This window comes from Pristis pectinata, chromosome 29 (genome assembly GCF_009764475.1).
Source record: "Pristis pectinata isolate sPriPec2 chromosome 29, sPriPec2.1.pri, whole genome shotgun sequence".
In the NCBI taxonomy this organism is placed as follows: domain Eukaryota; kingdom Metazoa; phylum Chordata; class Chondrichthyes; order Rhinopristiformes; family Pristidae; genus Pristis; species Pristis pectinata.
In genome coordinates, this window is record NC_067433.1 from 5,149,737 (window position 1) to 5,164,163 (window position 14,427).

The following is a 14,427-nucleotide window of genomic DNA, read 5'->3' on the forward strand; positions in this document are numbered from 1 at the left end:
GACTTGATGAATTTGTAAGCTTGCTGCAGGATCATGGGGACAAATTAATGAGCAGCCCTTTGAGCAAAATGTCAATGAGCCTGGGTATTTACCAAAGGTCGGTGTTGCCAGTACGTGATTATATCTCGTGCTGTTCTGTACGCACAGGGTACTGGTGATGTGAAGTACCATTTAGGTATGTACCACCGGAGGATCAACCGTGTATCAAACAGGAACATAACCCTCTCACTTGTGGCTAACCCATCCCACCTGGAAGCTGTAGATCCTGTGGTTCAAGGAAAGACCAAAGCAGAACAGTTTTACCTCAGTGACACAGAAGGAAAGAAGGTAAAAACTTCAAACTACCAGCTGGTGTATCAATGTTATTTTACATGTAGTTGCATTGCTGAAAATGAGCAGGCACGTTCTTTAAAAGAGCATATTGATTGGTGTGATGTGGAATGTAAAATGATGTGTCTCTTGATGCAGCAGAGGTTGGGGCTGGGGAATGTTGACTGGATCACAGCAGAACTATACATACCCTGAGAGATCTTCTAGGATATATTGACATCTTTTTGATGATCCCTTTATTTTCCTTTTAAGCAGTATTTATTTCTTCTGTCTTATTCCAAAGATGAATTCTAAATATTTACTATAGGAGGCTTGATCATGTCTCGGTTATTTGTGTGAAGCTGTGTTCACTGCTGCTACATCTTTCTATTTGAGACAGAAATTTTTCTATGACTGTGTGGCCCTGAATAAAGGACACAATATTCCAATGCTACACTTTAGCTAATATCTATTTATAGAAAGTCTCTCTGGTTTAATTGTTTCTTCAGCCAAGGTGACTACAGTATGTTGTCTGAAGCTATGAAAATTGTTTTGTCTGATAACTCTGGCACGTTGTTGGATCTTCAATATCTAACTTGATTAACATTTCTGTATCTTGACCCAGCAGTGATTGGGAATACATATTGCAGTCTCACTTTATTTCACCTCTTGGAGAGGGGGGTGAGGGAGAGGGGATGGAATTCCATGAAGGTTAAGTGTGTGCTTTGTAAAATTGCTAGACACCAAAAATCTTCACATTTGTTTCAACTGTTATGAATACAATGAGAAATGAGGCTGGTATTATTTTTGTCAACTGAGCTTGCTTTCCTCAAGATCTTGCAATAAGTTCTGTTGGATAGCTATGTCCAAACCAGCAGTCTTTTAAAGAGATAACTACCCTTTTTTCCCCCTTGGGAAACATTTGTAATAGCTGCTGACATTCCGTGCAATTTGTAGTAAAGATCCTAGCGGTGCAAGGACAAATTGTTCTCCCACGTTCAGTATAAAGAAGGCTATCCCTTCTATTGACCCTATGTAAAGTGAGCCTGAAGAAACCAAAATTGTAATTGGTTCATTAAGAATCAAGGATGGAACAGATTAAATCTTGATGTGTGATTGTTCCAGGTGATGTCAATTCTCCTGCACGGTGATGCAGCATTTGCAGGCCAGGGAATTGTCTATGAAACCTTTCACTTGAGTGACCTCCCATCGTACACCACCCACGGAACAATTCACGTAGTGGTAAACAACCAGGTACGGTAATGGCTAAGTGGATTGCATGTTCTTTGATTGTCTCTAATCAAATTATCTCCTGGTGGAGGTGGAAACTAATTATCTTGCCTTTAAAGAAGCCGAAATCATAAATTAGAATTTGCAAGAAACTTTTGAATAAAAATATAAGATAAAATCTGCAGATCTGAAGCTAACTTCGGCTGTAAAGAAAATTAGAGAATGGAGGTGTGTCAAATAGTTTGCAGTAGCAGAAGGGCAACATCCCAGACCTTCTGAAGAAGCTGACATTGAAATGCGGTCAGGCACTCTCCAAAATAATAGTGTTAAAAAGCAACAAGTACTCAGAATCTTGTTGCTTCCACTCTAAAATTCAAGGAATTTCAAAAATTGAAGCTGTAGCCACTCTGAGGCATTGTAAATGTCTCCAGTACAATTTTTCAAAGTTTTCTCACATCACTTTTATTTTGGAAAGGCAAGAGGGGAAAACCAGAGACTTAATGAGCAGTTAGCTTGACGTGTTATTTGAAAATTATTGTTGTAATTATGAATAATGACATTTTCATTTGATTAGAGATTCAACATAGATGGCGTGTGCCTCATGCACCTGATTACCTTTTTGGAAGTGAATATAAAATGACTTATTTATATGGACTTGATAAAGTACTTTGTAAGAGCTACTAGCTGGGCTTATGGAATGGAAGGTAAATTATTGATTTGGATGGGAAAGTAATTGAGAGGCAAGGGGCAAGAGTAGAGGTAACAGACAGGTATTCAGATTGATAAGTTATGACCTGTGGTGACACAACTGTTTGCTGTACTTACAATGAAAACAACTTATCCAAATTTGCCAATGGAACAAATATAGGCAATATTACAAGCAAATTGGATGAAAGCTGGCCCAGAGTTTTAAAATCAATATTTGAACAGCACTTCCTGCTGACCGACAAATAAAAATTCTCCAGTGATCTCTATACCAAAAAGTGTCTCATTTTACATTGCCCCCTTCCCTCAGGCATCAGTTCAAAGGGGTTCCCTGCGTCAAGCAGCTGTACATTCACCAAGCTGGTCATTTAGTTAATCACTTGAAATCTCGCATGGGAAACCATAATGTATTATTTAATTGAATTTTTAAATATTAGCCAGTGTGCTAAATTGAAATGTAAACATTTGATTAAAAAAGCTGAAATATAAATTTATTAAAATGGTTAAAGTCATGTCAATTCAAGTAATTTCAATGACTAAGATGGAAAAGGTTACAAATAGCACAGCCATCTATTCTGTACTCCCTCCAAAGTCAATATAAGGTGTGGTGCCAAGACCTGCTCGTTGAACTCTAGCTCTGATCTAGGCCCGAGCTTTGTACAACTTATATCCTTTCCGATCTATGCATTGCTGTCGGGTACATGGAGTGATGACATGTCACCATTCACTTTGCCGATGATACTTCTGCAAAATCTGGACCTGTAAATTACAAAGAAATACTAATCGATTAAGTGAAAGGGTAAAACTGGCAAATGGATTTCAGTGTAGCATAATGATTTTCCTGAAAGGATAGAACAGAGTATCTTTAGATGATGAAAATCAAGAAACAGGAGGTGTTTCTTGAATGAACACGGATCATTAAAATGTTACAGGTGGGTTTAGAAAATAAGGAAGTTTAGTGGAAGGCTGGCATTTATAAAAGAATATAAACGTTGAGATTAAGGATATAAAAGTTGTATTACGCCTAATACAACTTAGTGGGCATGTGGAGTTAGGTTATAGCTTAGCCATGTCCTCGTTGGTAAAACAGGCATGAGTGGCTGTATGCCCTACTTCTGCTCCTATGTTTAGAGGCCTAAAAACGTCTTGGGACAACAGTGTATTATTAGGTGTTGTAACTTGTGCTTTGGATTATTATTTTAGATTGGATTCACAACTGATCCACGTGTAGCCCGCTCTTCTCCATACCCAACTGATGTGGCCCGTGTGGTGAACGCTCCAATTTTCCACGTCAATGGTGATGACCCAGAGGCGGTGATGTATGTGTGTAATGTGGCTGCGGAGTGGAGAAATACTTTCCATAAGGATGTTGTGGTTGATTTGGTAGGTGACTGATCATTCAGTGGGTTAGCAACTTTTTCGGCTTTTCAAGTGTTTGATCACACGAGCAGAAAGTTATAGCTAAACTCCATTTTTTGTTCAGGTTGTTGTAGAAAATTTATGCCACAGGGGCTAGTATCTCGCAACTACAAAAGATGGTTCAGTAGTTTCGCTGCTCAAACATAGTAAGAAAGGAGTACAAAAATTCTTTTGAACAAGCCAATCCAGCACTGAGATAAGTGGTTGTTTTAGGAAACTGGTAGCTACAGAACTATAGTGATAGATCTATGACCTCTCCAAGATAATTACCTGTATGGGTGGCTTATGTTACTTTGGTGATGTGTGAAACTGGGTAGACAAATGTCAGCGGGACTAAGTATTTCTAGAATACACTGAATGAAGTTAAAGAGCCTCCAAGGAGTGCTAAACAAAACCAAGAGGAAAATAGTATTGTCTCTTCAACAAGAATCGCTCCAAATCAAGACGCAATTGTTCTGTACCTTTTTAGAACACTTTCATTTCAAAAGTATATATTCTCCACTACCTGTGATGTGACCTCTCTGTTCTCAGTAATAAAATAATACTGTACCTAATCATGGTTCAGAGTCCTCAATGGTATCATTTAAATGTAACCAAATCCATTCAAGTTTGTATCTGACAGCTAGTAACATTATAGAAGGCCAAGTAATTCATCTCCATCTATGTGTCCCGTTGATCTATTGTATTTGCAGAGTGCACTCTAAAGTTCTTTGCTCTAGGCATGCATAGCCACTTGAAAACAACAGTTCACAGACTGCAGAGGTTCCCTGGCACTCTGGCCACAGTGTGTGTGAAAGCTGGTGAGGTTCTCGAGTAAAGTAATTCTGGCACTGCAACAGTCATCTGTAGGGGGAGGTTAACAGTGGGAGAATATCGGTGATGTGATGGCAGACATTCAGCGCCAAGCAAATGTGACAGGGATAGTTAATAGGAAGCCTGAGCCCACCTGTTTGTATACTTAAAGGTCTGTTTTCGACGCAATGGACACAATGAGATGGACGAGCCGATGTTCACACAGCCACTGATGTACAAGCAGATCAAGAAGCAGAAGCCTGTGCTGAAGAAGTATGCAGAAAAGCTGACATCCGAGGGTGTTGTGAGTCAACAGGAGTTTGAGGTTTGAAGTTAAATTTTTCAATCTTGATGCAGTGGACTGGTTATATTAATTAACCAGTAATCCAGGGAATGAATGTTCAAATCCCCATCTCCTCCTCCTCAAGCAGTCTGAGAACTTAATTGCCATTTTATTGAAAAAAAAATCTGGAAGTAAACAGCTGGCCTCAGTAAAAATTGTCCATGAAACTTGAGACTCTGGTTGAAAAGCTGAAAAGGCCTAACTGGAAACCTGTCATTTTGCCTGATCTAGCCTGTTGTGACTCTAACCCACACTGTTGTTGACTCGTAACCGCACTAAGCATTTATCTTATTGCCAAAGAATATCAGCCATACCAATGACGCCAAAAAAGAAATGGTACATTTTTGTTTTAAATTCCTTGGACAATATTTTCACTCAAGTAAAAGTCACCAATATCTCGGCAAATCTGCAAAATTTATCTTTGATATCACTAGCAGAAATTCTGTGCGATGGAAAGTGAGATGGCGAATCAGGACACCTGAGAGTCTGGAAAAATAAATCAATGTGTTTAATAGTACTTTCTGACCTTGTGCCATAAATGGCTAGATTAAGAACCTTGTAACTTTCAACCCAAGCACCATGGAGTAGCTAGAGCGCATCATGCAGTGATTCAAGAAACCAATTCGTTGCCACCGAAGGGAGATCAGAGAGACAGGTTAAGTGCTAGACCAGTGATTTCCCCTTCTGAGGAAATTAAAATAAGTGTGTTAGCCTCAAAAGTAGAAGCTTTTACAAAAAGTTGAATCTCCCCACTTAAACTTCACTTTCCCAATTGTTAGATCTGGTGAAACTTTAAAATTTTAAACCAGTTAAGTTTGAAAAATTGAACAAATTCAAGCTCTTAGCAAGTGCTGTGATTATTTAATGTTTAAAGGCATTTGCCTTTGCAGCAAATCAACCCCAATCTTCCACGCGCTTAACTAGGCAGAAAGCCAGCCTTGCACTCCCAGCTTGGTCCTGACCCTGGCACACCTGTGCCCACTAACCACCTGCACACACCTGAACCTGTGCCAGCTTAGCTCGTGCAAGTCCATAGGTCCATTGAAATCAGTGAAAATCAATAACTGCAAATGGTGAAAATCTAAACAACAAACAGAAAATGACGGAAACAAGCAGCAGGTTGGGCAGTATAGGGTCCAACTTCCTTCATTAGAAGTGGCAAAGGGTTGTTTGCAGTATTTTCTGCTACTTATATCAATGAGATGGAACAAATCGATTTTCATTGGATTTAAGTCATTTTCAGTTGTTAATTTTGTGCATTTTAATAGCATTTTTATTTTACTGTAGTGCTTGACATTCACAACCATTCAATTTAAACAGCTTTGACACCAGTGAGCTGGCTGTTCTGGGGGTGTAACCTGACACTTGCACTCAGAGGGTCCCTGTGCCATGCTTCAGCTCCTGGCAGAAGGCAGCGTTTGAGAGCATGCTGCAAGAAAGAGCATGCTCCAAGGGCAGATGACTGGTGAACTTAGCTGGCTAGCTGGTCAGAAGGTGCCCCCGCCCCCAACCCGCCTCCAAGATTCTGATGAAGACAAAGAGAAAACACAATGATATTATCAAATATTTTGAAGCAAAATTTACTTAAGCCAAAAGAAAATCACTGGAAAGGCATGAGTTAATCGAGGATATTGCATGGATTTCTTAATGGAAAATCATGTCTGCCTATTTTCAAGTCTAAAGTCTTATAGATTATGACATTTTGGCTCCTTATTCGAGTACTTTTGAAAATCATTAGGGCAGTGTTCTAGACCCCATCACTGCACATAGGGACAAAAAGATTCCTCAACTCCCCTCTAATTCTTCTGAATGTTTTAAATCTGTGTCTTCTGATCTTTGTTTCTTTTGGCAGAGAAATCAGGCCCTTCCTATCCAAGCTACAGAGGTCTGTCTTAATTTTATACACCTCATTTTCAACCAAAAGTGCCGAGTGGGTGGTTGGTCTCTGAATCTTCTTGAGGACCTGCCAGAAGCCAGTCGTCAGCCTGTTCAATTCACTCCACATGAAATTAAGAACTGGCTGAGCGCACTGTAAAATGCAAAGGCCAAGGGAACGGACAACATTCCATACATAGTGCTGTAGATGTGTCCCAGAAGTAGTGGCACTTCCAGTACAGTTATTTGCCTTTTCTTTGTTTCCTGTTAGTAATTCACCAGCCTCGTATTCTTGGGCTCCAATACTTAGCTTAGCTGTCGCCTTCCTATTTGCATAACTGTAGAAATTATTACTGTTTTGATATTACACACAAATATTCTCTCAAAATCAAATTTCTCCCTTGTGAACTTGTCTTACACTGCCAGCTCCTTAAAAACTTCTCCATCCTCTGGCCCACCACCAGCCCCTGCCACTTTGTATGCCTACTTTTCAATTTAACATTATCCTTGACCTCTTATTAACCACTGATTATGGAATCCTTTCTAATTGGGATAAATTCCTGCTGAGCATTATGGACCTGCTGCTATATCTGCCACTTTTCATCTACTGACCTGCCTCTTAGCTTATTTTCGCAGTCCACCTTGGACAACTTCACCTTCAGACCCTTATTTAAGTCGAAGGCAGTGGTTTTGGTCCTGTGGTGTTCACCCTCCAACTGCATTTGGAATTCTATCATTAATGTGGTCACTATCTCCTAGTCTATCTTTAATCACTTAGAGATCTCTTGTACTAAGAATAATTTACAGTGGCCAGTTAACTTACCAACCAGTGTGCCTTTGGAATGTGGGAGGAGATGAAGGCCCCTGAGGGTAGCCCACACAGTCACAGAGAGAACACACAAGCTCCACGCAGGTGGCATTGGAGGTTGGGATTGAACCCAAGTTGCTGGAACTGTAAGGCACCAGCACTCCCTGCTGCACCATTGTTCCACCCCCTACAAGGCATGTCAGAAGCATGGTGAATACTCTCCACTTACCTGGATGAGTGCATCTCTAACAACACTTGGGAAGCTCAGCACCATCCAGGATAAAGCAGGCCACTTGATTGGCATTATTCCTTCCACTGCCAGTACACCATGGCTGCAGTATGTCCATCAACAAAATCCACTGCAGTAACTCAACTTGGCTTCAACAATGGCCCCTTCCAATCCATGACCTCCACACTTAGAAGAACAAAGGCTGAAGGTATATGGGAATGCACTGTCTGTGGATTCCTCCAAGTTGCACGCTATCCTGGCTTGGGAATATATCACCCTTCCTTCATCGTCACAATACCTAGAAACTCCCTCAACAAAACTGAGGGGGTATTTTACCAGAAACACTGCAGTAGTTCAAAAAGGCAGCTCACAATCATCTTTTGGAGCAATAAATCCCAACAAGAAAAAAAAAGAATGCAAGTGGTTTATTAAAAAGAATGGAATCCTACTGAACTTGGGATACAAGGTGTATCAGTGATGGAAAAAGTGGTGAGTGCAACACACACAAAGTGCTGGAGGAACTCAGCAGGTCAGGCAGCATCTATGGAGAGAAATAAACAGTCAACATTTTGGGTTGAGACTATTTTCAGACTGGGAGATGCTTTGCAGCAGTGTTTCCCAAGGGTCGGTCGTGGCTTTTCAGTTGTTGTGAATAACCAAGACTTGGGTTATAAGTTGGCAAGTGATATGAAACCTGACGATGCAGTGGATATTAATTAGGGTGGTTACTGACTGAATTTTGAAACTATCCAGAAATACAGTAAAATGCAGAAATCTGTGCTCTTTAGGAAGACTGCTGTGCAATGGCAGTATAAATGCCATGATCTTGAAAAGTGAGAATGAGCAGAGAATTGGCATCCACACATACAAATGTTTAAAGATGTCAGAGCACTTCAGTTAAAAATAGAATATAAAAGTAGAGCTCGTGTTGCATTGTCGTAAATCACTCGCCTGGAGACCTGTAATCTTCTGGAAATTTACTAGAGATGAGGAGAGGTTGGAAAAGCCAGGGCTGCCCCTGGAGCAAAGAGATGTAACCAAATAGAGTTCGAGAGGTGACCGGAGTTGATGAAAAAGAGCTATTCCCAGCAGCAAGTGGACCTAATGTCATTACAGTATCTAGACAGGAAGCTGAGGATTTTTTAAAATGCATTGTTGAGTTTGGAGGCTCTACCTGCAGCAATAAAGTCAATTGATTCCATAACTAGAATTGGAGAGTACTTGAGAATGAAGAACTTAATGGGTTGCGGACTAAAGACAGGAATTTGTGCAAGTTCTTCTGGTATTTGAGGAACTAGCATCTACACACAGCCAAGTGGCCTGCTTCTGTGCTGTGAGTTTCTGCAAGTCTATCATCACCGCTATCTAAATAAGAAGTTTCTGATCTCGGTGTGTATACAGCAGTAAATTGGTACTTGCTATATTTGCTACTTCTGAATGTATTTTTCTTTCGCTTCGTGGTGTCTAGGAGGAAATGGCCAAATATGATAAGATTTGTGAGGAAGCATATACTCGATCCAAAGATGAGAAAATCATGCACATTAAGCACTGGCTAGACTCCCCGTGGCCTGGTATGTATTTGAGTGGGCAAAGCCAGGTCTTCAAAGCTCTCTCTTTGATTTAATTTGGTAAACATACAAACTGAACTAGAGCATAACTTCAACTGGCAATGCTGTATAGAAAGGACTTAAGAGTCTGCTCTATCATTCTACAGGCAAAGATCATTTTGCATCCTTCCTGCTTGGATCTACTTAACATGATTGGGAGGAAGTTTGCTTGGTGATGGGGAAGGCATAGAGTGCTGGTATTTGATTATTTCATGTTGGGTAGCTGGTGATTACAGTACTCATTTGGACTTCAGGTTGCTGTAGAACAGACTCCATATAGAGCAGTTCCCAGGTATCCTTGAATCCTTTCTGTAACTACTGAGAGCTTCTGAGCTCTGCATTTGCATAAGGCAAGCTACCCAAGTAATCCCAAGCATGTTCTATAATACAATTGGGTGTCTGATGCTGATTCTCAATTCTGTGTGTGGCAGACTCATTCATTGGCACTGATTCATGTGCCCTGTGTGTAATGTACTTGCATTGCTTCACATCCCTCATAGGAAATGCAGTATTGCAAGCCTCTGGTATGTAACACACCCACTCACTGATTCTCAACATCTTTGCTTAACACACTGCTGTTTCACATCCCCAGTGTGTAACTCACTACTGCCGATTCACTAGCACTGGTTCATGTTCCCTATATTTAATACCCTCATTGGCATTGATGTACACCCCCTGTGCTTATTGCAGTCACATCCCCTATGTATAACACACTTGCTGGTACTAATTCACACCTGTGTGTAACACTTGTTAGCACTGATTCACTTCTCCTTTGTGCATTGCACTCACTGAAACTGATTCATGCCCATGTGTGACATCCTCACTGGCACTTACCCACCCCTCCCCCTTTATATAACACACTGTGTGACATGCACTTGTGCTTTTTTATATCTCTTGTATGTAATATACTCATTAACGTCCTCTGTATATAAAAAACACTCATGCAAGTTCATGTTCCCTCTGTGTAACAACATGCACTTGCTACAAGAAGCTAAGTATTGGCAATAAATATCTTGCAAAGTCCTCATTTCAGTACCAGATGGTAGGAGGAAAAAGACTTTTTTCCAGAACTGAAACAATAAACAAGAAAACTGATCACAGCAGTGACTGGGAATAGTCTATCCATTCATATGGTCTGTAGGTAAAAGTAGAAAGAGAAGAAAACTGTTGTCTTTTTCAAGAATTGATTCATTTTGTCTCCTCTAGGTTTTTTCACTCTCGATGGCCAGCCTAAAAGCATGACCTGTCCTTCCACTGGTCTTAGTGAGGACATGTTGAATCACATTGGAAAAGTGGCCAGCTCTGTGCCAGTGGAAGACTTCACGATTCATGGAGGTAGACCTGATTGATTTTCTGCAGACTCCAGTCCAACCTCTTGTTCACCCAATGACATCAGCCATAGTTTGGGCCACAAGAATATTTCACAGCTTATTAAGAGGGATAAGAAATGACATTTTGGTCCATCATTTCTCACCTTGTCTATCTAATTATTCATAATTGTGCCAATTAATGGGGGAAAGAGTAACAGCAAAGGTGGGGGAGGAAAACAGGTGTGTAACATGAGGAGAAATCCATCTGACTCCTAAAAGAACCGAGCAAACTCAGGCCAGTGATACTCCCCATGAAGCATCAACAATTAAACTTGGCTTGCATCAGTCCCCAAGATCTAAATTTCCTTAAAACGTGAACAGAAATGGCCACCTTTACCTGTTAGACTGGTTTTACAGACTTACCTACTTTACCTTGTTTTCCACATACTACCGATTGCTTTCAAGCATGTATCACCAATGAAGTACATTCTAATGTTTAATTTGCCCTCTTTCCCTCAACTGAACTGTGTACAGATGTTTAAAGTGTTTTACCTTTAAATTCTCCTGAATCTTTTCATGCAGACTTTTCCTAGGGCTGCCTTTAAAATAGGAGACCCATTTGCACAATCAGCACATGAGATTCTATCCTACAGTTTTGAAAATGATCTGGGCAGTTTTTCCTAATGTTCTGACCAATAGTTGTTCCTCAGTGAAACTGGGGAAAGAAAGAGCAGACTCTGACTCTGTCGCTGAAAACAGAAATATGCTTTCTATCACATTTTCGTTCATTGTAATAATGGCAATACCCCAAGTCTCCTACTTTTGTTTTAAAGCATTCTGAGATGTACTGAGGTATTTAAAAAAAGAAAACATTAAATGAAAATATATCTTTTCCAAATGGTTGCATATCACCCCAATGCACTCCCCAAGTCGCCTTTTTCCATATATTAATTTCCCTTAAAAGTTGATTCTCACATTCTTGCATTCAGTCAGTTTGTTTCTATCCTTTCCGAGTACTCTTGGGGTGGGGGAAGAGGAAATAAAGATGATATGTGATAAAAGTAATTTATCAGAATCCTCTCACCCAGAGTGTGTGCAGCAGAAAGGAAATGAGCAGAGCAGGTTTTTGTTTTGAGTGATAAAATGAACTGATTGCAGCAAAATTGGATTAGTTGATGTTCACATTCCATAAGCTGTTTCAACACTGTACACAACCTTTAAGTGTGGCTGTGCTTTCACGTGGGTACACTCTTTGCTTTACCTATATACAGAGTAGTAGTGGACTCTTGTGACAAGTGGCTGGCTAACCCAGGAAAAAGAACGTTATTGAACTTGCCATTTAAGCCTTGACCCAATGCTAATTCTAGAACAATCCATTACAATTCTATTTTGTTTATTGCTTGTGCTTTATATATATTCTACCTTCCCGTGCATTTATTAATTCCTTTTTAAGTTATTATATTGGCTCAAGTTCAAGTTTATTGTCATAGGCATACATACCCAGGGTATACGTGCCATGAAAATTAGCTTTTTGCAGCAGCACGGTACTTTACAGACACAAATTATGTACAGTTTAAGTTAATGTTAACTTATCTGTCTTGGTTTCTATTTTTGATAAAACATTGCAGATTTCAGTGTTTCTTTTATCTTCCTCCTTTGTTCCTAAATGATGTATCCTTGAGGGTATTAAGCAATTTAGTGTGATTGAATTTCTCTGCAGCACTTGCTCTGCTGTGCTGAATGGTTTTCATCCTTTTTGCAGGTTTAACTCGCATCCTGAAGGGCCGTGGAGAGATGGTGAAGAATCGCATGGTGGACTGGGCCTTAGCAGAGTACATGGCCTTTGGATCCTTGCTTAACGAAGGTATTCATATCCGCTTGAGTGGACAGGATGTGGAGAGAGGAACTTTCAGGTAATAGTCAAAGTGAGATACATCTATACTTTCATTAATAGGTCACCTCATCATGCTACATTTCTCTTCCTGCATAAACAATCACAGGTCATGAAGCACTTTACATCCTCAGGATATCTCAAATGTGTATAACAATGAGTTACCTTCTGTGCTGTGAGCTTTGTAACATGAACCATTTCAGCAGAACTTAGTTTGTGCTGATTAGCCTTGAGATAGATTTCTGTAAGCTTTTCCAAAACCTACGAAACTGGTCTTGGTTTAAGTGCAACTATTTCTTGGTTCACTTTTAAACTCCATTTGAATTAACGTTAAAACCATGTGCTTGTGCAAAATAATTTTGCAAAATTAACATTAATTACTGCTTTTTTTAAAAAAATGGTGCTAATTTACCTAAAGAACATTTGGGGAGTGGTTTGATTCAATTAATCACTGACAATGCAAGTGTGTTAATTTTATTTGAACATTAATGATGTGCCCTACTAGGGTTATTTAACAACAAATGTTTTTGGCTCAATACGTGCCTCTGCCCTCTACCTCCATCACCTGCCTTCAGATCCTTCTATCTGCTTCAGTGGTGGAATGGTTTTGATTAACTTGCCTTCCTGAAGTCCAATGCAATCATTGAACCTAGAGCAGTACAGCATAGCAACAGACCCTTTGGTCCACTCTCTGCATGTTCGTGTGTCTGCCCGAATGCCTATTAAGTGTTGCTGTCATATCTGCATCTACCACCTCCCCAACAGTGCGTTCCAGGAACCTATCACTCACTGTATAAATAAAATGAAGAAAAGAACAACTTGCCTTGCACATCTCCTTGAAACTTTCCTCCTCTTGCTTAAACATATGCCCTCTAGTATTTGACATTTCCACCATGGGGAAAGAAGCTGACTCTCTCGGGTCATCAGTCACACTTCTGCTGCCTCTGGATCCAAGGGGTAGTTGGAGAGTCCTGTTGTAGTAGTGGGGTGCTTGAAGAAAGCCCCCTCACTATTGCATTTCCAGTGATGGAAGGGGTTGACAGAATGGAGAATGTGCGTGGAGGAAGAGAAGTCGTCTGTGTGGGAGAGTTAGGATCATTACAAGTGAGCTCTTGCTAATTGGAGAGAGAGTGTAGTCAAATCCAGACTTGTTTACATACAACATGCAAACTAGCCCTTTGCTCAGCGGGGGTTCCTGTGATTCTATTGAAGTCCAGTCATACTACAGCCACTGTTCTTCCTCATTCATGCTGCTAGGCACATCTTCAAAATAAAAATGAAATTCTGTTTGACAAATCTAGCTTTCATAAAGCTATATTGATTCTCCAACTTGTATTGTGGTTGGGCAAAGTGGCATGTCCTGAGTAATGGTCTTCATCATTTTCCCAACAACTGATGCCAGCTTACTGGTATACAGCCCCCTATTTTCCGTATCCGGTTTCAGAAAGGACAGATGTTATATTTGCCAACTTCCATTCTGGTGGGACTGTTGAGTCCAGGGAATTCTGCAGATGCTAGTTTTAAAACTCTGCATGTGGGCGGTCAGGCTCAGTAGATTTGTTGCTGCCTCTTTTTAATCTTTTCTACAGTTTTTCTCTGTTAATACTAATTTAGTTTAAGTTCCTTGTTGTCATATGAGCTTTGGTTCCCCGGTATTCTGGTACACTTATTGTGCTTTATTTAGCACAGAAAGATGTTTTTGTTCAACATTTCAGCCTTTTTTTTAAATTCCCCATTATAATTTCTCCTCCCTCTTTGATACCCAAATTTATTGTTAGTAGTTTCTTTTTTGCATAGTTATAGAAGCCCGTGCAATCTTTTGTTATATTTCTTGCTAGTTTACATTTTATATCACTTCTCTCTACATCCTAACCCTAGGCTTGCTGCTGTGCTTAGCACCATTTAAACG

General features: G+C 40.1%; 1 protein-coding gene across 7 annotated transcripts in view; it reads left to right on the forward strand.

The window, feature by feature from the left end:
• Positions 1–14,427, forward strand: part of LOC127584275 (2-oxoglutarate dehydrogenase complex component E1) — an 83,957-nt gene that overhangs the window by 57,597 nt on the left and 11,933 nt on the right. For 6 of the 7 annotated variants that reach the window (XM_052040937.1, XM_052040932.1, XM_052040934.1 and 3 more), the window contains 7 exons: positions 148–327; positions 1,435–1,563; positions 3,448–3,627; positions 4,628–4,780; positions 9,179–9,281; positions 10,524–10,652; positions 12,390–12,540. In XM_052040937.1, coding sequence (XP_051896897.1) covers positions 148–327; positions 1,435–1,563; positions 3,448–3,627; positions 4,628–4,780; positions 9,179–9,281; positions 10,524–10,652; positions 12,390–12,540 — 1,025 coding nt within the window. The remainder of the gene's footprint in view (positions 1–147; positions 328–1,434; positions 1,564–3,447; positions 3,628–4,627; positions 4,781–9,178; positions 9,282–10,523; positions 10,653–12,389; positions 12,541–14,427) is intronic. The other variant, XM_052040938.1, reaches the window with a different exon arrangement.